The sequence below is a fragment of the Salvelinus fontinalis genome, chromosome 38 (assembly GCF_029448725.1).
Source record: "Salvelinus fontinalis isolate EN_2023a chromosome 38, ASM2944872v1, whole genome shotgun sequence".
Taxonomy (NCBI): domain Eukaryota; kingdom Metazoa; phylum Chordata; class Actinopteri; order Salmoniformes; family Salmonidae; genus Salvelinus; species Salvelinus fontinalis.
Genome location: NC_074702.1, coordinates 31,676,982 through 31,700,861, shown reverse-complemented (window position 1 = coordinate 31,700,861; position 23,880 = coordinate 31,676,982). Strand labels below are relative to the sequence as shown.

At 44.3% G+C, this 23,880-nt stretch overlaps 2 protein-coding genes across 2 annotated transcripts in view; one reads left to right on the top strand and one right to left on the bottom strand.

Moving 5' to 3' along the window:
* Positions 1 to 1,495, bottom strand: part of LOC129837365 (NADP-dependent malic enzyme-like) — a 119,817-nt gene extending 118,322 nt beyond the window's left edge. Inside the window, exon 1 of the mRNA XM_055903473.1 lies at positions 1,259 to 1,495. Coding sequence (XP_055759448.1) covers positions 1,259 to 1,387 — 129 coding nt within the window. The 5' untranslated portion in view covers positions 1,388 to 1,495. The remainder of the gene's footprint in view (positions 1 to 1,258) is intronic.
* A 16,772-nt stretch (positions 1,496 to 18,267) lies between these two features.
* On the top strand, positions 18,268 to 23,826 carry LOC129837287 (inactive serine protease 35-like). Its single transcript, XM_055903320.1, has 2 exons — positions 18,268 to 18,608; positions 21,608 to 23,826. The coding sequence occupies exon 2, from the start codon at positions 21,627 to 21,629 to the stop codon at positions 22,914 to 22,916; it is 1,290 nt and encodes a 429-aa protein (XP_055759295.1). The 5' UTR covers positions 18,268 to 18,608; positions 21,608 to 21,626; the 3' UTR covers positions 22,917 to 23,826.
* Positions 23,827 to 23,880: the final 54 nt, after the last annotated feature.

Here is a 23,880-nt window from a genome sequence, read left to right as displayed (position 1 = left end):
TAGCAGTTGAAAGGCAAGTACTCAACTAAAGCCAACAAGTGGCCTACAAGTCCTTGTTCTTCTCTTTTACACCATCAAAGGCAAAATACTGTAAGCCCAAATCAGCCTGGTCTCATAGACTAGAAGTAACATAGTGAATGTATATTCAGGACACTCAATTTAGTATGATACTGTATGTTATGTTTGGTATGGTTACATAAGACCGATGGTTAACTAAGGCTATGATGAAAGTTGGGTGGTTGGTCTGCCGTATAACGCCAACGTCTAGCAACCCAAAGGTTGTGAGTTCAAATCCCATCGCGGCCAACCTTTAGCATTTTAGCTAATTAGCAACTGTTCAACTACTTACCACTTTTTAGCTACTTGGCAACTACTTAGCATGTTAGCTAGCCCTTCCCTTAACCCTTTTAACTAACCCTTCCGCTTTAACCTAACTCCTAAACTAACCCCTAGCCTAGCTAACATTATCCAGCTAGATAGAATTTGTAACATATAGTAAGTTCTGCAAACGTGTAATATATAATACGATTTGTAATCGTGATGACCTGATCAGGACCATGGACAGGGATAGTAAGCTGTCACTCTCCCCCACATTGACCAACAACATGTAGCCTCACTAGCCTGTGACCGCTAATCTGTAGGGGAGGCGGGGCTCGTCCGACCAAGAAAACACTCGAAAGCTCCCAAGGTTACCAAACTCAGACTGACACAATGACTATGCTTTGCAGCCTAGCAAAGCTACCTCCTAACATGTTGGCTAATTTCGTTAAACCGTTTTGCCAGCCCATCTGTGCTATTTTGAAAACATATTCCTAAAGTGGCAGCCTGTGACAAAAACTGGAAGAGTTTTCGAAGTCTGACAAGCAGCAGGTTAGCAGCTGACCGACTTTAGTTATTCCACTAACCAAATGAAAATAATATATTGTTAGCGCGTTAATCTTAATTGCACACGTCTCAATCATCCACAGAAGCCTGACAGTGGGCTGGCTGTCATTTAATATTTGAAAAGCTGAATTTGTGTAATAGGTATTAGGCGGGGAGGATGGGCTTTCGCGTCATTTCTTGTAGCTAAGGGCTACTGAAAAAAAAAACGCAAAGGCGAGAGTGGAACATCCTCATGTAACCCGCTCCTGGGCTCCTTTAAATCTAAATATAGCCTACTCTGAAGCGGATACTCCTAACCATGTAGGCTAAAGCTAACACTTCGTTTAGAAAAGAAACGTACAAAGTAAACACAAAAAGCACTTGTTTTTGTTACCTTGTTCAGGTAGGGGTTACGTGTAACGTCATACCCCCTCTTCTTCGTGTAAACAAATATTTTACTTTGGTCTTCGGATTTATGCATCTCACTCTCGACCGATTCCCGTTTGACTAAACCGTGTGCCATGTTGTCTCCTTCTTTAAATAGCGTACAGTAACCCTGAACTCTGTTGTGAACCCAAGTCAACAAGTGGATGCGCCGGTGAATGCTCTCTTGGGCACATTGACAGCTCTCCCAGTGACAACACAGAACGATGAGCACGAGCGCAAACGGATCAGTCTACCTACAGTGAGGAATGAAGTTGGGCTACATGAATTAACAACAATACTATTTTATTGCTTGGATAAGATAATGCAACTACAGTAGGAGCACGTTTAAAAATGATGAGCCATGAAATCTTGAATAGCCATATAGGTTTATGGCCAACCTTGAGTACACACACACACGTGTTGTTGATAAGGAGTGAAGGCAAGGCTATGTGTGTGAGAGTGTGTTGTTCAATAGGGGGTAAGAAACATTTTATCAATGCCTATTGGATGACAACTTATGACAGCAGATCCCCTTATTGTATGAGACACTTTTAAATGTGCCTTTACAGGCCATGCAATTCAATACTCATCTTTAAAACAAAAGCAATTTAGGTCAAAATAGTTCATATTACCAAAGGAAATAGAGGGATTTACAGTACAGATAGATAGCAATAAAAACTGTACTATAGAGGCACAGAACATGTTAGAGAAAAAACTGAAAGAAATGGAGGAACTTATTTAATAAAGATAAAGTGTACTATATTATAAAAATAAAGTGAACTGGGTGAAATATGGGGGGAAATGCAACAAATTAGTTTTCAATTTTCAACATAGAAATGCTACCAAAAATAATTTACTGAAACTTGTTACCCATGATTCACCATACAATATTTTGAAAGAGGAAGCAAAGTATGTTTTCGTTTCAGTTTCCTCCATTTCCAGTAACCCTAGTTAATTGTAAGGATTTTTTTTCTTCAATTAATAATGTCAAATTAACAGCTATACATACCAGTTGCAGTATATCAAACCTTTTTTTATGTACTCAGAGGACATTATTAGCATGTTTTAACCACTCCTATAAACATGGTAGATTATCAGATACTCAACAAGAAGGTCTGATTTCATTATTACTGAAACAGGACCCAAGTGGTAAATACACTGCTCAAAAAAATAAAGGGAACACTTAAACAACACAACGTAACTCCAAGTCAATCACACTTCTGTGAAATCAAACTGTCCACTTAGGAAGCAACACTGATTGACAATAAATTGCACATGCTGTTGTGCAAATGGAATAGACAAAAGGTGGAAATTATAGGCAATTAGCAAGACACCCCCAAAAAAGGAGTGATTCTGCAGGTGGTGACCACAGACCACTTCTCAGTTCCTATGCTTCCTGGCTGATGTTTTGGTCACTTTTGAATGCTGGCGGTGCTCTCACTCTAGTGGTAGCATGAGACGGAGTCTACAACCCACACAAGTGGCTCAGGTAGTGCAGTTCATCCTGGATGGCACATCAATGCGAGCTGTGGCAAAAAGGTTTGTTGTGTCTGTCAGCGTAGTGTCCAGAGCATGGAGGCGCTACCAGGAGACAGGCCAGTACATCAGGAGACGTGGAGGAGGCCGTAGGAGGGCAACAACCCAGCAGCAGGACCGCTACCTCCGCCTTTGTGCAAGGAGGTGCACTGCCAGCGCCCTGCAAAATGACCTCCAGCAGGCCACAAATGTGCAATGTCTTGCTAATTGCCTATCATTTCCACCTTTTGTCTATTCCATTTGCACAACAGCATGTGAAATGTATTGTCAATCAGTGTTGCTTCCTAAGTAGACAGTTTGATTTCACAGAAGTGTGATTGACTTGGAGTTACATTGTGTTGTTTAAGTGTTCCCTTTATTTTTTTGAGCAGTGTATATAAAATTAACAGGGTTGGGAGGAATTCCATTTAAATTCCAGTACTTCCTGAATTGACTGGAATTGTCATGCCTGCTCCCGCTCCCCTGTCCGTTTTCCATTAAATGTTCACTGTTTCTGGTAAGAAATCAAGGTAAAAAAAACTGCATTCACAGTGTTATACAGGATTAGGCAGTATGGCACATAGGCTACATATGGTGTCAATGTTCATTACCCGTTAAGTAACTGTGGTGTTGCAGTAGTCTCGGAAATCCACACCCTAAACCAGAATAATGGTTTGTTCGTAGGAGGAAACCCGTCTGTCTACAGAGACTAGTGTTGCAGGATTAGGGAAGTGGTCACTTCCACTTTACACACTGAATCACGCGCCATTTACATGTTCCTAAATCATTTCATAGCTTTATCATCTGATTTAATAGCACAGGCCTATTCCATACTGTACATCTTTTTATGTTTATAGTACTTGCCTCTAGAGTAAGTCTTTACTGTCCCATATTTGTCCAATTAGTTTTACAATCACATTTAACAAGACATCAAGAGAGGTTTAAAATGTGCTAGAATATGAAACCAGATTCGGCTTTTGTGTGTCAGCACTCATATTGTCTCTGCAATGAGGCTGTTGTCCTTCTGTTTCTACTTGCTGGTGCCTGTTCAACTGTAGCATTTTGCTTTTCCCTAAAATTGAGATAAGGAAAGATTATATGGGCTGTGGATGTGCATGTGAAGCTGTTCGATCTGGACCTCGATCCGTGCGTGTGTGTATGAAGACATGGAGAGACACAGAGACACACCGACAGAGTGCGAGAGGAGAGAGAGAGAGAGCTCAGCTAGAGTAATTGAAGGCCAGCTGAACAACAGTGCGGCTGGCTGGCACTTAGCTTTGCGCTGACTCACAGATCAAACAGTCAAGAGTCTGCTGCTGATTCACTGTGACTGACTGCAGGCCTGGCTGGCACTTTGTCCTCCTTGGCCCTGAGTCAGCGCTACAGAGCTCTGCTGCCTGCCTACTGGGAAAGGAGGGCCGAACACGCCCCCGTTCTCATCGACAGATTTCCTTGGTGTCCACATCACCAACAAACTATCATGGTCCAAACACACCAAGAAAGTCGTGAAGAGGGCACTACAATGCCTTTTTCCCCTCAGGAGACTGAAAAGATTTGGCATTGGTCCCCAGATCCTCAAAAGGTTCTACAGCTGCACCATCGAGAGCATCCTGACTGGTTGCATCACCGCCTGATATGGCAACTGCTCGGCATCCGACCTTAAGGCGCTATAGATGGTTGTGCGTACAGCGCAGTACATCACTGGGGCCAAGCTTCCTGCCGTCCAGGACATATATACTAGGCAGTGTCAGAGGAACACCCAAACATTTTTCAAGTCATAGACTGTTCTCTCTGCTACCGCACGGCAAGCGGTACCTGAGCGCCATGTCTAGGTCCAAAAGGCTCCATAACAGCTTCTACCCCCAACCCATAAAACTGCTGAACAATTAATCTACCTGGCTTACATCAGTGGATAAATTCTATTTACGCACGGTTATTTTATTAGAGAAACTGTCAAAGATGAATGATTGTGCGTAGTTAATTGTTAAGATAGACCTCTTCTTATACCAATGGATGGTGAGGCAGGCAACTTCCCTCCAGGTCACAACACTCTGGGTTGGAGTATATCATTGTTCATTGGGCTGGGTGCTGTAAAATTTATAATTTTTCCTAACTGAGTAGTTGGTTTACGGTGTCGAGTGAAATTCCAAAGTGTACAACTACAGGCTGGAAGAGCAAAAGGCCAAGAAGCGAAACCTGCACTTTAAGAAGTGAAACCTGCACTGCTGAAGCCCAGGTTTAACCCTGCAGCCAAATCAGCTCTGCATGCCCAGTGAGTGTAGCCCATAGAAGGCCAAATGGAAACCCATTACTCCCTTTTTCCCCTCAATAGAACAATAATGTATCAATCAGACTTTCCAGCTAAATCCTTCCCGAAATGTAGTAGTTTGATAATGGCTGAGCGTCCCGGCACTCCACACTGTCAGGAGGTTTCCACCCAGAGTCTGAATGATTTATCCAGGCGACTAACAGCTGTCGTCGTCTCCAATAGGACCGGGAGCTGGGAGTAACTGTGTTGCAGGTTGGGCAGCTAGCCAGCTGTCAGAGGGAGGAATAATTTGGCAACCACCTCCACCGACCAAATCAACATGTTGGTTATAGAGGGGGGGAAGGAGCTGATCACGGTGCTGGAATTGACCTACAGGAAGTTGTACACATCTGGTGATAAAGCACTGGTGGCAGGGATCCCTTGTTGTGTGTGGTTTGAAGAAAGAGAGATAGAGGGAGCTGAAAAATAGAGAGGAAGACTTGAAGTTTTGGATGGGGCGGTGCATGTACAACATAGGTCTTGGGGGCATGGAGCTGGGCAGAGGCTGGGTTGATGTGTACCGATATAAAAAAATAAAATAAAAATAAACAAACAAGCTAAGGCCAAAGGTCATCTTTTAAGCATCAATATGTCATCAGGCTCTCTAACCTTGTGATCTTCAGTTAAATGGATGTTCCTGGTTGAATAACATACTGTACATGACATGGTCACTCCTTCTACATAACACTGCACAGGCCTCATACCTGAGTAAATACCTTTGTAAAAGCTGGTACATTCACCTACGGATATCTTTCATTGTTTTTCCTCGCTCATTCGTATTTTCTAGGATTGAGAGGTAAATAATGTGTGTCTGTCTCGAAATCGGTTCAAACTTTCCATTTAATTACCCGTGAATAATGCTTATGTAATGGCCACAATCCTGGCTTAAATGTATCGCAGCCTGAAGCCTTTGTTGATAGATCATTTCCTGCAATAACAAAAAAAGTAGTTTAAGCTTAAGTTGCCAGGTTTTTGATAACAGTCTGTTTGTCCCATCATGGCATTATAATGACAGACTCTGATGAATAAATACACTTACCATACATCGCCTGTATTTGAGTGAAAAATATGAACTCCATTCACATACAACATGTAGCTCAGTTTCTTCTGTGTGATGTGTTTAACCCTTTAGGGCATTGCGACCAGGAGAGGGAGGGGAAGGATGAACAGAGACAAGTGAAATTACAGAGGATCAGAATGTCTGCTCTAACAGGATTACCACACTTCCTCCGCACACTGTATCACAACAGCAACACCCGGTCACACTTCCGTAGCTGGGGCTGATGCTAAAGGATTTATTCACAGACATGCTTATTATATATGATTACAGCCCGACTGACAGGAATGAGGAAACCCGCCAGGCCTGGATTTACACCTGCCATTACAAACTATGCATACAGTAAGAGTTCATAGCATGAAAAAAAAGAACATTAGAAATGCATAGAATGGCTCCGTTTCAGTCCCCCTGGCGGAAATTACTTTGGTCAGTTTTAACAGGCTGACATCCACATTGTGAAGTTCGCTGGTGTGAGTGAGAAAAGACTGTGGTGGGGTACAAAGAAGGAGAAATATGAAAACAGCTCCGGTGGTTTGGGGTGTAGGAAGAGGGCTGAGTGGGCTGTGGGTGTGTCTGGACCGGGAGTGACTGTTGGAGACATTTGGATCGGGGAAATATTGCTTGTTGGGGTACGGTGTTGAATGTTAAAAGGGTTTAAAAAGTTCTGTGAAAATTCCCAAGGTCAAGGAGTAGGATTAGCAATAGCTATAGACTAGACTAACTCTCTCACGTGTGTTAACCTGCTTTAGTCCTCTAAGGTGTAGCACTCTTCCTCGCCTCTTCTCATTGACGACCGCTGTGGACCATATGGTGATGTGAGTTTCTGTCTGCCTCATGTGCCTAGCTCCATGTACTAGACATGTTCAGTATCCTGGAATGGGCCAACAGATACGCACATACTACGTAACATAACTTCCTTCTCACAGTTAAAGCCATCCATCCCTAAAAATACCTGAGATCTATAATGTACTTCCAGCAATCTGAACTTTAACCCTAGAATTCTGATCGATGCCAGAATAAGAAACACATTTCTTCCCTCTGGGTGGGTGTATTAAAACCTAATTGTTTGGTTCCAGATCAGAACACACACAGCGGTACTTTTGGGTTTGGCAGGTTGAGAGCCTCCCTATGGAGGAAATGGGTGGCTGTTTTTGAGAGTGTCCTGTCGGATAGTGCCCTTCCAGGTCTGTAGCCATGCAGCTCGTACCTCCAGCACTTTGGCTCTGGTTAAGATATCATACAACAGGCCCTGTGTGGCATATGGGTCCACTTAACACCACCAGCCCCTTATTCAATGGGGCCTTTCACTGATCATGGGAATTAATGACCCAGTGTTTGAGCCCAGGGATATTTTAGGGATGTGGAAAATAAGAATAACAGCTATACGATATCTTGAAACTGCAGAGTTACTTTCTTGCTTTTATGCATAGACTTGGGTTGACATGTAGGTATAGAGCAAAGAGGAGTCTGATCATTTAAAGGCTAGTTTGATTTTAGGTCTGGTTCAACATTTCCGCAGAAAAGCATTCCTGAGCCTATGATTTAATGAACTATTTGAACAGGTTAATCAACCGGTTTCATTCTTTTAGCTGCCGGTTGTGTGTCTGTGTGTGTGCGCGTGTACGTGCGTGTTTATGTGTGTGTGCGTGCATGTGCGTGTGTCTGTGTGTGCATGCTTGTCTCTGTTAGTGTGTGTCTGTGCGCGCATGCGTGTGTGTGTGTGTGTGCGTGTACATGATAGAGAGAGATTTATGGAGAACTCCACAAAGAGAGCTAGACCCAACAGACTCAGCACAGGGTGTACGGAAAGGGGTGTGACTGCACAACTAGCTGGTGGGTCAAGGTCCTACACTGAGATCCACAGGAGATTCTGAGTGATATTTGATTTCATAGGCAGAGGATAGGCCTGAGGAGTAAAAAAAACGTTTGTTTTGTCTCGTGCAGAGGCCGTGGTCGAGTGGTAACACTCCCAGCTGTTGGAACATATATGACCCAGTCTGAGACTGTGGTTCATTCCCCACACCCACTCTTCCCACTGTTTCTCCTACTTGTCTATTTTCCTCTCTAAATTCCTGTCTAAATAACGTGTCCAAATATGAAGAGGAGAGTGGAATTCCATTCTCCTTTATAAAATAAATGTGTCTCTCAAAGCAGCTAGCTGAACGTGATGGCAGGGGTAGGGCAGGAAACGTCATTGATTTGCTTCAACAAAAAAAAACTTTCTTCTACAGGGCAGAGGACATTGATTTACATAGTGTGGTGGTGTTTGCATAACCTGTTTGACCTCAAGGAATATGTATGTTAATGTGTGTGTGCGCGTGCCTGTGTGTGTTTTTGAGTGTTGAGTATGCGTGTGTGAGTGAGTGTGTACATGTACTGTTTGTGTGAGTGTGTGTGTGCATAAGTTGCTCTGGATAAGAGCGTCCGGTTAGTTTACTAAAATGTAAATAGAAAATGTGTGTGACAGGCCTGCTTGCTATTGAGTTGGATACTCTCACTAAGCGTGTAAATCATGTCCGGGCTTCAGAGAGCAACTATGCACAACATCTGAACTCGTCATCCACCGACTCCTCTCTTCTCCCTTCAACTGTCCCGAGTGCTGGCTGGCGGCAGTATACACTCTCTAAAGAAAACACCTCCTCTGTCCAAGTCTTCACTATAAACAAGAGGCCTGTCAGCCTGACTGCATGTTCTACGTCAGCTTGTTTGTCTCAGCGTGTATAAATGTAGTCCGGGCTTGTTGTTCGCACAGTCCTTGAGGATGCGTTAAGGCTTTAGTGTAGAATAACAGTATACGGAAGTTTACAGTATTTTAGTAAACCAGTGTGTGTGTGTGCACGTGTGTGTGTGCGTGCGTGTGTGTGTGTGCTTGTGTGTGTGTGTACCTTATTGGATTGCCATGATAAGACATAAGGTTTTGTATATATTGCAAAAATGCTGCATTGGATCTGGGGGGGTTTGTGTGTAGCACGCACTGGGATCATGTTGGGTTTGTGTTGCCTCTTTTCGCGCATGAACCGTTCAGCTGCTCTGTGTATGTTGGCACTGGGACCAGAGATGATGGGGGAGGAGATTTCTTGACTGTAACGGGGCTGATTGCACCAGACCACTTTGATGGCGAGAGCGATTTCAGTGCCTTGCCAAAGCATGTTCTGTATGCGGTATAATGAGGCTTCTGTGTGAGAAATCATTGAAACAACAAAGTCAGGGCCCTTAAATGCCTCAGCAGCAGAGGACCAAAGACATCCTATTTCTAGGCCGCACATTTCTATGGGCTGATTCTCTTAGCTGCTTTTCCTGTGGACTTAGAAACATCAGAAGTTATGATTACTGTGCCTGAACACAAATTACGATCTCATCAATCATAGAGGCTTTCAACTTGAGATGTTCTAAGTTAGAACAGTGTCTTACTCATGAGCAGGGAAATGTGTTCTCCTTACTATTTCTGCCTACAGGGTTTTCTCTCAATGGTGATATTCATTAGGATGACCTTGATTGTAGCCAGGTTTCTTCATGTGGCGATGTGGAATGTGCATGAGTGGTGTGTGAGAGATATGGGTGATCAATTTACAGTGAGCTCCAAAAGTATTGGGACAGTGACACATTTGTTGATTGTTTAGGCTCTGTACTCCAGCACTTTGGATTTGAAATGATACAATGACTATGAGGTTAAAGTGCGGACGCACAAATATAAATTTGTGCATCTAACTTTGTCACTCATCATCATTCACGATTCATTCAGGATTATCCGTAATCATAGTAGCATCCACATTAATGTAGAAGTGTTTAGAAAACATATTCTATTCTTACTTACAAAAAACTGACTCCAAAATGACACAATACATTATTTACCATTCATTTCTATTGGGCACAAAACAATATGAAACACAACCAAAACCAACAGCAAATGCATCCAACCAATGTATAGATTCACAAGCTTGATGTAATCATTGTGTGCTATGAATATGGGACCAAATACTTAACTTTTTGCTAGTGTATTTGTCCCAATACTTTTGGTCCCTTAAAACGGGGTGACTATGTACACAAATTGCAGTAATTACAAATGATGAACCAAATATGGATGAAAATACCCTCAAATTAAAGCTGACAGTCTTCTCTTTAACCTCAGTCATTGTATCATTTCAAATCCAAATTGCTGGAGTACCGAGCCAAAACCACAAAAAATGTGTTGCTGTCCCAACAATTTTGGAGCACACTGTACATGTACATGTAAAAGTAGGGACATACAGTGCACATGTTGTCCCACTCCTCTCCAATGGCTATGCGAAGTTGCTGGATATTAGAGGGAACTGGAACACTCTGTCGTACACGTCGATCCAGAGCATCCCATACATGCTCGATGGGTGACATGTCTGGTGAGTATGCAGGCCATGGAAGAACTGGGACATTTTCAGCTTCCAGGAAACGTGCACAGATCCTTGTAACACGGGGCCATGCATTATCATGCGGAAATATGAGGTGATGGAGACGGATGAATAGCACGACAATGGGCCTCAGGATCGCATCATGGCATCTCTGTGCATTCAAATAGACATCGATAAAATGCAATTGTGTTCGTTGTCAGTGGAGTAAAGTACTTAAGTAAAAATACTTAAGTACTTTTTTGGGGTATCTGTACTTTCATTTACTATTTAAAATGTTGACTACTTTTACTTTTACTTCACTACATTCCTAAAGTAAAGAATGCACTTTTTACTCCATTCATTTTCCCTGACACCCAAAAGTACTTACATTTTGAATGGTTAGCAGGACAGGATTCACATACTCCAATTCACATACTTATCAAGAGGAAATCCCTGGTCATCCCTACTGCATCTGATCTGGCAGACTCACTAAACACAAATGCTTCGCTTGTAAATTATGTCTGAGTGTTGGAGTGTGCCCCTGGCTATCTGTAAATAAGAAAACATTTTTAAAAATTGTGCGGTCGGGTTTGCCTAATATAAGGAATTTGAAATAATGTATACTTTTACTTTTGATGCTTAAGTATATTTTAGCAATTACATTTACTTTTGATACTTACCTATATTTTACTGGGTGACTTTCACTTTTACTTGATTAATTTTCTATTAACGTAACTTTACTTATACTCAAGTATAACTGTTCCTTGTCCGTTGCTTATGCTTGCCCATACCATAACCCCACCACCACCATGGGGCACTCTGTTCAAAACGCTGCCATCTGCCAGGTACAGTTGAAAGCGGGATTAATCCGTGAAGAGCACACTTCTCCAGCATGCCGGTGGCCATCGAAGGTGAACATTTGCCCACTGAGGTTGGTTATGACCTCGAACTGCAGTCAGGTTAAGACCCTGGTGAGGATGACGAGCACACGTATTAGCTTCCCTGAGACAGTTTCTGACAGTTTGTGCAGAAATACTTTGGTTTTGAAAACCCACAGTTTCATCAGCTGTCCGTGTGGCTGGTCTCAGATGATCCCGCAGGTGAAGAAGACGGATGTGGGTGTCCTGGGCTGGTTACACGTGCTCTGTAGTTGTGAGGCCGGTTGTACACACTTCCAAAATCTCTAAAACGACGTTGGAGGCGGCTTATGGTAGAGAAATAAACATTAAATTATCTGGCAACAGCTTTGGTGTACATTCCTGCAGTCAGCATGTCCATTGCACACACCCTCAAAACTTGAGACATCTGTGGCAATGTGTTGTGTGACCAAACTGCACATTTTAGAGAGGCCTTTTATTGTCCCCAACAGAAGGTATTATGTTGGCATAGGAGAAATTCTCACTAACAGGGATGAAAACTAATTTGTGCACAAAGTGTTTGAGAAATAAGCTTTTTGTGCGCATGGAACATTTCTGGGATCTTTTATTTCAGCTCATGAAACAATGGGACCAACACTTTATATGTTCCGTATATATTTTTGTTCAATGTACGTAATTGGTCACAAAAGACTATATCAGGGGATGACCTATGCAGTCCCAGTGGTCAACAGTTCCTCAAAAGGTCCATAGGTGTAGACGGTAGTTGACCAGGATCTAGTTTATTTAGCTCTCAGGTCTACAATGATAATGAACTATTATTGAATTACTTTCCAGTGGTTTAAGATGTCTCATAGGGTGTTCGGTAGAGAGGTATCATTGAGTTCAAGGTCAGTCCTATGGTCCATGCGTGCATAAGTTCATAAGCACATGTGAATGTGTGTTCTGTCAGCCTTTCATCAACATGGCCACAGTTTCTACTGTAAAACTTGGCATGCTAAACTTTTACTCAAATATTTACAATTTAAATAATTTAAATTGAAAATAATTTAAATTGCTAAGACACTTTTAATGAAACTGGGGTCCACTCCATCATAACCTAATGAGCACAACACTATTCTTTTTTGCAAAACGTCATTTCTCATTGCTTTCACACACGCAATGCAAATTCTAAGCACATAAAAGAGGTCACCTCTGAGTTCCTGTTGGTAAGACTGGACCAAGTAAGAGGCCGATGGCAAGGATAAAGGAGAGGCAGAAGCAGAGGGGAAGATAGTTAGATCTAGAAAAAGGTCAAATAAAGCCTTTGTTTCTGGATTTTCATATTCAGTGACATTCTTTCTGTGTTGGTCATCTTTGGTAAAAATCGTTTTAGGACAAAAGAAGACAGCTCATGCTGTGATAATATGTTTACTTGCCTTTTATGGTGCATACTATAATTATAATATCAACAAATGGCAGAGATATATAAAAGATGGTTAACCATGTTAGCGTTAGGGTCTTAATGCATTTTGCAAACGAAATATGTCATTTTGGCCAACCTGTCTCAGTTTGGGGCTGCGTGTTAATTATTTTTGAAAAAGTGAATTCTGTTTTGACAAATGTGCTTCGTGCAATCGTGAAAAACGGTAAAGAGTTTGATCTAAGTGGGACCGTGTGTGTGTGTATGTGTGTGTGTGAGAGCGCGTGCGTGTGTTTGAATGTCTGTGAGCACTCATGACACTTGTTCATGTATACGTACACAAGTAATCCAAATGAGTGTAACCCTACTAAACAGATCAGGTGGATGGAACGGACTTGCTTTTCGGGGATCTCAGGGTTCACTGGTCAGGGCCATAGGTGTCCCTATAGGACTGAATGTGCAACAAGAAGTCAGAGTATTAACCCACCCATACGCCATAACAACCTATGACTGTTGTCATGGCAACCGCGTCAACGTGAGACAAAAGAAACACAGTGACTTTTCTGTTTGCAGTCAAAGGTCGTGAATGTGGGGTGAGAGAGGCTCGAAATGGAAAAGCAGTGAGTGATGTTTCTGGTTATGTTTAGGGTCTGCAGGGTGCACAGGCGGGCTTTTGTGCCTCGGAACACCCTTGCAGGAAGTCCTCCTTCTGCATTCAGAAGTTCAAGGGTGTTCTAGGGAGTTGAGGCAGCTCAACGTTTGGGTGATGTATGATGGTGTATGTTTTTAGACGAAGGAGCCAGTGTCCAGTTTCAACATAATAAATCAAGATGAATCTCTAAGACCTGAACATCCAGCTGTCCTCTTACTGTACAGGGGGTATAGAGATTAACTGCAGGGGACATGGAGGCATATCTATTCGTTATCAGTTTAGTGGTGAAGTACAGTGTACTGATTTACAACTTTGATTCAAACAATAACCTAACCAATTATGACTTCGGTCTATTATATGGGCAGACCACACCAATAAACCATCTCAGTAGGCCGTAATGACCCAGCCTTCGCTGCCACATGCTTTATTTGGCCATTTAGCCACTCTTCACAATTCTCACTGAACACAGACTGCCATTGATCAGCAGGGCCTCTAAAGTTTAAACCTCTGTCGCTATCGCTTTCTCCATATGACTCTCTCTTCCAGGCTCTCTCTCGCAACCCCTCCTTATCAACCTCTCTCTCTCTCTCTCTCTCTCGCATGCACGCACACACACACACACACAACCACACCCACACACACACAACCACACATGGAGGAGGGGCTGACGCGCTCTACAATGTTTGTGAGAGCATCAGTGAGTGTACGCCTACTGTACATCAAGGTGAGTGACAATGCGACTACATTTGGATCAGTTTCCAAGTGACATCCTGTAATCCACCAAATAGGCATCACTGTACCTCTCATTTCTCTCCATTGAACACATTCTTTCCATCGCTCTTTTCTTGGCTCCTTGGGGCTTTGCCAATCGCCACTGCATTCCCATCTTCCAGAGTCCCTGCTTTTCCCACTGGCCCTGGCCTGACCTCACAGGTCCATAGACAATGTGCTGACATGTTTAGCTTTTCCAACACTCAACTTTGAACACATACTCTCTCGATCAGGAATTAGTTGCTAGCTCATCATCACATTGTCCAAGTCCACTATGATACACACATTCTTAAGAAGCAAATACTGGACCTTTTATTTCCATCAACACATTTTCTTCCAAAGGCTATTGTTGTCGTACACGTCGATCCAGAGCATCCCAAGCATGCTCAATGGGTGACATGTCTGGTGAGTATGCAGGTGTCACGACTTCCGCCGAAGTTGGTCCCTCTCCTTGTTCGGGCGGCGTTCGGCGGTCGACGTCACCGGCTTTCTAGTCACCACCGATCCACGTTTCATTCTCGTTTTGTTTTGCCTTCATTATACACACCTGGTTGCAGGAGACAACGGGCAGTCAGACATGGTTTTAACTTTAGACACAGAAAAGATAGGAAAAATATGGAGGGTACGGGGCGACAGAGGATGAACAGCAGAGGGGCTAATGATCTTGGAGTGGGGGGGAAAGGTCTCGACTTCCGGGGTAGTAGCCGCGCCACTATTAGCGGCGTGCCAGCGCCTCAGGCTTGACCTTCTTGGATACCGGAAGCGAAGTGGCCCGGGCCTTACTGAACCTCTCCCGGAGGTCCTGGTACTCTGCGGGGCTGGCGTAGAGGTCCGGGGCAATTTCCAAGCACCCAGGAAGACGTCATTGGACCGGCAGAGCTGACTTCAGGCAATGAGTGTGGCAGGATGGGCCCACTATGGCACCAGTAGCCCAGTCAATGGATGGATTGTATTGCTGGAGCCAAGAGAATCCCAATACCACGGGAACCTGCAGAGACTCAAGCAGCAGGAATTGGATTCTCTTGTTGTGGTTCCTCGACACTCGTAGGTTGACGGGGTGGTCTGGTGGGTGACCCGGCCTATAGAGCATCCATCCAGCGCTCTAACACCCATGGGAATGGAGAGGGGTTAAAGGGACAGGTAGACAGATAATGGCCGGTAGTACCGCAATACAGACAACTCTGGGTCTCAAGTCTGCATACGCGTTCGGCTGGAGGCAGCCTAACCCTGCCAAGCTGCATCGGCTCGGGAAGAGGCGAATCGGCAGTTTCCGGAGGCTCTTGAACGGACTCGGATAATCTTGGATCCTCTCAGGGACATAGATGCCGGGGATTCCGGAGTTAATCAGATGCAAGGTGGGATCCCTGAGTGAGCGATTGGGACCGCAATCGGACCTCTTCTCCCTCCTACGTTCCCGTAGTCGACCATCGATCCGGATGTTTAAAGCAATGAGTGACTCGAGATCCATCGGTAGTTCTCGGGCTGCCAGCTCATCCTTTACCTCCTCCGATAATCTGTGCAGGAACGTGTCGAACAGCGCTTCCGGGTTCCAGGTAGCCTCCTCTACTAGCGTGCGGAACTCCACCCACATAGTCTACCACACTGAGGGTGTCCTGCCGAAGCTGGAGTAACTTCTGGGCAGCCTCTCTCCCGGGCACCAGAGCCTCAAACTTTTCTCATCTCTGCCACGAATACCTCCAGACTGAGGCAGACAGCGGATTGTTGCTCCCACACCGCCGTGGCCCAGGCGAGTGCCCTCCCGGACAACAGCGTAATAATGTACGCTATCTTCGAGCGGTCTGAGGGGAATGAAGAAGGCTGCAGCTTGAAAACGAGGGAGCACTGGGAGAGAAAGGCCCGGCATGTTCTGGAATCTCCATCGTAGCGCTCCGAGGGAGGTAAGTGGGGGTTCCAGGGAAACTGGGGTGACGGCGCTGCTACCAGCCGGGCTACTGAGGTGCTGGGAGGTTACCGTTGTGGTAGGCTGCCTGGTAAGCAAACCAAGGAATTGCTACGGCAATGCGTCCAATGCTAATCCTTCCATCAAACCGCGAAGCAACTCCTCGAGTCTACTAAAAATTGCTCCTTAGGTGGAGATGGCTTTGCGGAGCTGGTCCAAGTCTGTTGGGTCAGTCATGACCAGTTCGTACTATCAGGTTTCAGGTAAGGCCCAAGTGCAGACTGTGTTGAAGTATCAATGTTTATTGCAAAAAAATGGGCAGGCAAACGACAGGTCAAGGCAGGCAGGGGTCGATAATCCAGAGTGGCTGCAAAGGTACAGGATGGCAGGCTGGCTCAGGGGCCTAGTAGTCAGGCAGGCGGGCTGAGATTCAAGACAGACAAGGGTCAAAACCAGGAGGATGAGAAAAAGAGCGACTGAGGAAAAACAGGAGCTGAGAAACCGCTGGTTGACTTGAACAAACAAGACGAACTGGCACAGACAGACAGAAAACACAGGTATAAATACCCAGGGGATAAGTGGGGAAGATGGGCGACACCTGGAGGGGGGTGGAGACAAGCACAAGGACAGGTTAAAACAGATCAGGGCGTGACAGTTTTTTTTTTCTCCCAATGTACCTCTTCAGTGTTTTTTTTTAAATCTCTTGCTGCTGCTCGAATGGACATCTTCTCTCCTCTCACTTCATTGGCTGCTCTCTCAAGAACCTCAAAGGGGGCTAGACCCCTGCTTGTTTTATGTTTGTGTACAAGGGGCATGATGATGCCAGCTCTGTAACAATAAGAATGCACTATCTTGAGTTCATATGCATGACACATTGCATAAAACTGACAAAATGTCATCATGATTTGTATGGGGTATGGTGACCATTGGCTCAACTTACCCTAAGCCAAACATTTTGACTATATTAGCCCACTCAGCTACAAGGATGCACTTTCATGCTAGGTTTAGGACCTTATATTGTAGCTTATCAAGACCCCAGTTGATGTATAAAACAATATTCAAGCTATCTACTTTGGTTAAGATACAAGCTCATGAAACCTATAACAGAAATTAATTTGACTTTGTGAAAATCCGTTTTTTGGAGCTAACTTGCATGCCGCTTACTCCATGTGGTTTCTTCCTTCACAGACGCCTTCACAGACAGTATTGTTTCCTAGAAACAAGGGGTGGCTGATCTAACACTTTGGCTCAGCTTACCCCACTTTCCCCTACAGTATTCTCTTCCAAACATTCATTTGTAATTCCACTCAAGTGTTTGTACATTCAGCTCACTGTGAGCAAAGTTTGTTAAGTGAACAAATGTTCACACATTAGCTCAATTCCTTGTCCTTCTGAAGTCCACCCAACTCACCAAATAACGCTGATTCATTTGGCTTTAAAAAAATATATATATTTTTTTTTACAGTACATGAATAATCAAGTGTGGCAGAGGAGGCTGGTGGGGGGAGCTAGAGGAGGACGAGCTCGTTGTAATCACTGGAATGGAATTAATGGAATGGAGTCAAACATGTGGTTTCCATATGTTTGATGTGATTGATACCTTTCCATTCATTCTATTCCAGTCTTTACAATGAGCCTATCTTCATGTAGCTTCTCCAACCAGCCTCCTCTGATTAGTGTGGGTGGTTCCCTTTATCTTTACACATGATACATGTGAGAACAGATGCAGATCCAAGTGAAGCACATCCTCCCTATGAAACGGAAATGAGCATCCATTCGGTTGCTCTATACCCCGTTGGACAGTTAGCTTCACTATTCACTTCATGTTTTCCTGAATAGTGCTCTCTGTCACGGCATGGGTGCGTACAGCGCAAAGACCCCCTGCCGGTGTGTTTACCACCTCATCGAGCACAGAGACAAGTGCAGCAGATGTGGAAGTTCAGACGGGCGACAATGAAAGCAGTCTGCGAGGGCCATTGTGGGCTCCCTGGAACTAATTCCAGTCCCCGGTCGAATGAAAGCTCCATTGAATAAAGCCACAAAATGACACTGAAATGTAATATTTATTTCATAGGGCGCAACTTCATCTCATGAACACAGTATCCCATTGACGACCATATAGGACTATTGGTTGCATAGACTGACAAACACTCACTCATTCAATCAATCAATCCAGCGTTTTTAGCTGATCCGGCTGGTCACTCCCATGTAGGCCTATGTAAACAGCTTTTGTCGAAAGTGAAAAAATCTTTTTCAGACTTGTCTTCCCTCCTCCCTCTCTCAGCATCAAGCGCAGCCCGCACGGAGGGCACTGGCTGCTGCGAATTTCTCTCAGCCTCTTTGGTGCAAATGCGATGAGGAGAAGGGAACTTCGTCCACTGATAAGAAGACGTCTTAGATGCAATAGCAGTTTCTTTCTGGAAATCAAAAACAGATTTGCGGATTTGTCATATCGATCAATCGAATGCAAGCAGGTATGGAGCTGCAGAGGCTTTTGTTTATTTTGTTGATGGAGCCACTTGGACAGTGGGTCTCTCAGTTCATTATTTTCATTATACGGTTTTTGATCTATTTTCTTGATTTCTGGTGGTCTGGTTTGATAATGGTGATATTGAAAAATTGCTAAATTTTCATTTTATTATATTCATTACTTGGCTAATATTGTTTTGGATAATTATTTTTATTTGTTTGTTTCCGTTCGATAAAGCATTTATTTTAACTATCTAAGTAGTCATTGAGACAATAATATGGAACAGGTGAGAGTTAGCTTTTAACATGCAAATGTGGAAGGTTAATTCATTAACTCACTTTCTTTTATTCTTGTTTCGTTTTTAGGCTACAATCATATACATTTTTTTACATAGACTTCTTAAAAATTTAATATTTTAGATATAGTAGCATAAAACAATATTATTATTATTATTATTTAACCTTGAGATTAGAAACCTATTTTACAAAGTTATTATGCATTTTCATATTAATAGCCAACTCATGGCTTTATTGATAACCAATAGCTGATCTCATTTTCCATTTCCAAGATAGGTTGCGTGATAGTCTAAAGTTATTAGCAAAAACATATTTGCATCATAATTACTGAAGTTAGCGCTACTTTAGGACCAAGAGGACACCCTTGCTTGCAGTGATTTTTAAATTGTATCGACATTTTTCCACAATGATTTTAGAGGATATTTTCCTATAAAAATCCGAATTATGAACAAAGAAATTAAGTAACGCGCGAGAGAGATTGCAATCTAGCACCATCTTTTGGTGGCCTTGTGCGGTATTCTTTCGACCGTGCGCTGGATTGGAAAATGGTGCATGGGATGGTGTTTGAGAGATTATACTGTAATGAAAAATCTCAGTTAAATGCGGGCCTTCTTTAACAGAAAATTATACTGGCAACACATCAGTCTCCACTCTATCCTCAATAATTTCACTTTTCTGTTGAATTTGTGCTATTTCTTGGTCTGGGAGAATGTGTCTTGTTGGCCAGAAACCTGGGTCAAATTCCTGACCTCACATTTCTAATTCATTGAGTCATTCTTTTGTCATTTTTTTATAGTGTATCTTGTTTTTATTTAAGGGTAAGGTTGGTTCGGAGATGTATGGTGTTGTGGACATGGCTATCCCATCCACAGTTGAGCGATTTGATTTGTAGACAAAAACTGAGGCCAATAAATCAGAATCGTCAGGTGTCAAGACCTACCATTGACAGAACTGCATCAAGATGACATAACATGGCATAATACATGCTATTCTGGGATAGGTCATGTGTGACCTTTGCCCTTACAGTAGACATACACACCACTTGTCTGAAACAGACAGGGCATATGGTTTGCTACAAGAGGTGGAAGAAGGATAACTCCCCTGCGAGAGGTGTGGTTGGATAATGCCAAACTGACCTGGTCCCCTGTAGCCTATGGTTGGTTATGCAATAGCACATCCTTTGATGGGATTACTTCCTACCATCCATCTCCTTCATCTGTCCACCGTGCAACGCCTGGCGGCTTTTCACTTTCACACTGCCTAGCATCTGATTGAATGGGAATGCAAGGAAGACACCTGGCCACCAACGCTCGCCCCTCCCTCACAGGCTCGGCCTCCAGCTGGAAGGCCAGATGTTAGCCAGCATGCCAAAGGCTATTTAGGCTCTTCAAACAGGCTGGATGAATGTACTGTAATCACATCGTTTTTTTCTCATTTTACCTCTATCCCATCTCTCCATTGTATGAAATGGTTGTTGGATTTGCATTACTACACTACAGCAGTACTGCTTAGGCCCCTTTATGAACTACACTGTAGCTCAAACTACTTCCCCCGTTCTATTCTCTGTATAGAATTGTGGTTGAGCTACATCTACGCAGCTGCTGACAAAGGGCTATTACTCGACTCAGTAGTGCAGTGATGGTCTGTTGAATGAATAAAATGCCCTGAATTTCTATTTCCTCCACAGCTATCAGCCCCATTAGCACCCGCACACTTAGCGAGTTACTCCTCAGTTTGGCCACAGTCCAGCTCTCATCTTGTGTGATGTCATGTCGGCCTACGTCTTCAAACTGTGGGCGGAATGAAGCAGAGAGCAGCACAGAGTCCGAGAGAAACCAGATATGGTCATTACTGACAGCTAAAGGCTAACCATGTGGCTAAGCTCCAAGCCACCATCTCAGTACAGTCAGAGCTCCAGGGATGGTCCTCTCCTCCTCTTCTCTTCCCCACTGGCCACAGCCACCACTCAGCCTAAGGCTCCAGAAATCTCCTCTCAACCACACAGCTCCTAATGAAATGCTAGGATTTCTTGAGAGACTGTCGGTTATATTTAATCGTTTCCATATGAAGATGCTGCTACACCTTCTTTTTGTTGATATGAGCATTTTGAAGATGGTTGAGTCCATGAAAACAACTGTGCTAGTAAACAAGGAGTGCTCTTGTGTCTCTTGTTAGCCACGGGCACAGCCCACGTTTTTGACAGCTTCGCTTCTTCTCACTGCTCTGAATTTGGCAACTGTGAGACGTTCATTTTCTGGATTACATCGCCCTCCTGTGGATGTGGCACGCTGGTGCTGGATGTATTTTGGGGAAGGGAGGATTTGACCTCATTTATCTTTGTCTCAGTATGTTTCTATTCAGAGTCAGACTTCTAAAAAAATACCCTCCAAATGAAATGCCATCCCATCCCAGCTGAAAAGTTTGACCAACAACAGATGGATGCCTCAAACTGTAAATTGCCAACAGTGGTTTCTGTAACAACCACATGATAATGTGTTTCAGTAGAAAGTTTTTACTAACCCATCTCGGATTTGGTTGGCTATACTGCTTGTTTTTCTTCTCTTTCCGTCTATTCTATTCAATAGACATATGAAGCCATTAAAAAAAAAACTTCATGCATGTTGACAAAGCATTGACAGCACACTGTATTTGCACCTCAGCGTTCTCCACCATCCCTTATAGTGTCTTTCTCTCCTCTCCCCTCTAGAGCCAGGCCCATCTGTACAATGGGCCCCGTACACCTGTGTCTCCTGCTCTCAGTGACGTCGCTGGCCGTGGTGGTGGCTGTGGAAGCCCAGGAGGCCACAGGAGGAGATGATGAGTATACCTGGCCGCAGTGGAAGGTGCCGCTGGTGAGGAACAGGAGGACGGTGGCCCTTAGCAGCACCGGCTTCACGGCCAAACCTCAGGGAGAGCTGAACGGGACCTGTGGGATTGAGTGCCAGCGTCGCCTCCCCGACCCCTCTCTGGCTGACCTGGAGGAGTTCCTGTCCTATGAGACGGTGTACGAGAACGGAACGCGCACCCTGACCTCCGTGTCTGTGCAGGGCCTCGACGAGGTCAACGCTTGGCCTGCTGGGAACTCCTCCGCTTCCTCCAAGTCACGCCGCAGACGGGAGGTCTATGGCACAGACACCCGCTTCAGCATCGCTGACAAGCAGTTCTCCACTAAGTACCCCTTCTCCACCTCCGTCAAGATCTCCACGGGCTGCTCTGGTGTCCTGTTATCCCCCAAACACGTCCTGACGGCCGCCCACTGCATCCACGACGGACAGGACTACGTGAGCGGAGCACAGAAGCTACGCGTGGGCGTCCTCAAGGAGAAATCCCGGCGTGGGAAAGGAGGGAAGGGGAAGAGAGGACGGGGGAAAGGCAAGAGGAGGAAAGGGGGAGAAGACAAGGAAGAAGAAGAGAAAGAAGAGAAAGATGGAGGGAAGGAGAGGAAAGGAGGGAAAGGGAAGGACAGAAAGAGCCGCAGTCGTCGCAGCGCAGAGGTAGAGAAGCCATCCTTCCGGTGGACCAGAGTGAAGCAGACCCAGGTCCCTAAAGGTTGGTTGAAAGGCGGGGCGTCGGGCGGTGTGGCGGCTGACTATGACTATGCCGTGCTGGAGCTGAAGAAGGCCCAGAAGGTCAAGCACATGGACCTGGGCGTCATCCCCTCGGTCAAGAAGCTGCCTGCCAGCAGGATCCACTTCTCAGGCTTCGACGACGACCGGCCCGGCAACTTGGTGTACCGCTTCTGCTCGGTGTCGGAGGAGTCCAAAGACCTGCTGTATCAGTATTGCGATGCCAAGCCCGGCTCCAGCGGCTCCGGGGTCTACATCCGCCTCAAAGAACCCGGCAAGAAGAAATGGAAGAGGAAGGTCATCGGGGTTTTCTCAGGCCACCAGTGGGTGGATGTCAACGGCAATGGGGCGCAGCAAGATTACAATGTGGCGGTGAGGATAACGCCCCTCAAGTATGCCCAGATCTGTTACTGGGTCCATGGGGATTCCAGTGTGTGCCGGGACGCCTGAGGGACACACAACATGCCACAACACCCCTCGGAACCCTTCTCCCTCCATCACAAACGAAACAGGAGCCCGCCCACCCGACTGCCTTCCTCTGTCTTCTCTATTACCTCCTGTGCTTCCCACTGGCAACTGGCACAGATTGCCTCATCACAGCATTCATCGCACACAAGCGGCCATACAAACTCACTGTTGTTGATTACAGGAACTCGTCAACAGATCAAAGAGAACTACGGCGGCTCTGCCTTGTCTAATTTATTAAATTATTAAAAAGCAAACATTCTAGAAATGTATGAATACAATGATTATATATTGCCAGCTCCTACTAGGGCTGTGTTTATGCCAACGGGAATATTTTGACAGATTAGGTTTGACCAATTTTGTTAAAACGTTGTATATTCAGCTGTTTCAGGGGAGTGATGCTTGTTATGTCATATATTCCAGGCAGCCTTAATGAACGCAGAGACGTTAACATTTTCAAATGTGTTCCCTTTTCTAGCAAAATGAACAAGAAGGTTTGCATTGGCTTTGGTGAACGACCCAGAAGAAAGCAAAAAAAAATGTGGGGAAATTAACATTTGAGTATATTAAGAAGTTATAACTGTCTTTTTTCTAAATATTTTCTAAATCAACGTGCTGGTGTTTAAAATAATGTATATCTAGCTCTTTGAGTTTCCTGTCATGTCCCTTTTTGTAAAACTACCTTTTCTTATAAGATTACGTTTCTATGACTAAATAGTGAAAGGTTCCAGAGGGATCCTGGATAAAACATGATTGTTTTCAGTCCTACCGTTTGTTTTAGTTTTTTTACACTAGCAGTGCATTAAAATGTGGTTTCATTGCCATACACATAAAAATGATGGTGCTTATCCAGAGACTTGGTGCTAATTTCATAAATAAAAAATGATGCACTTTGGGGAGACCTATCGGAATATATTTTTGATAGCCTAGTACTGTAACGATGTATTTA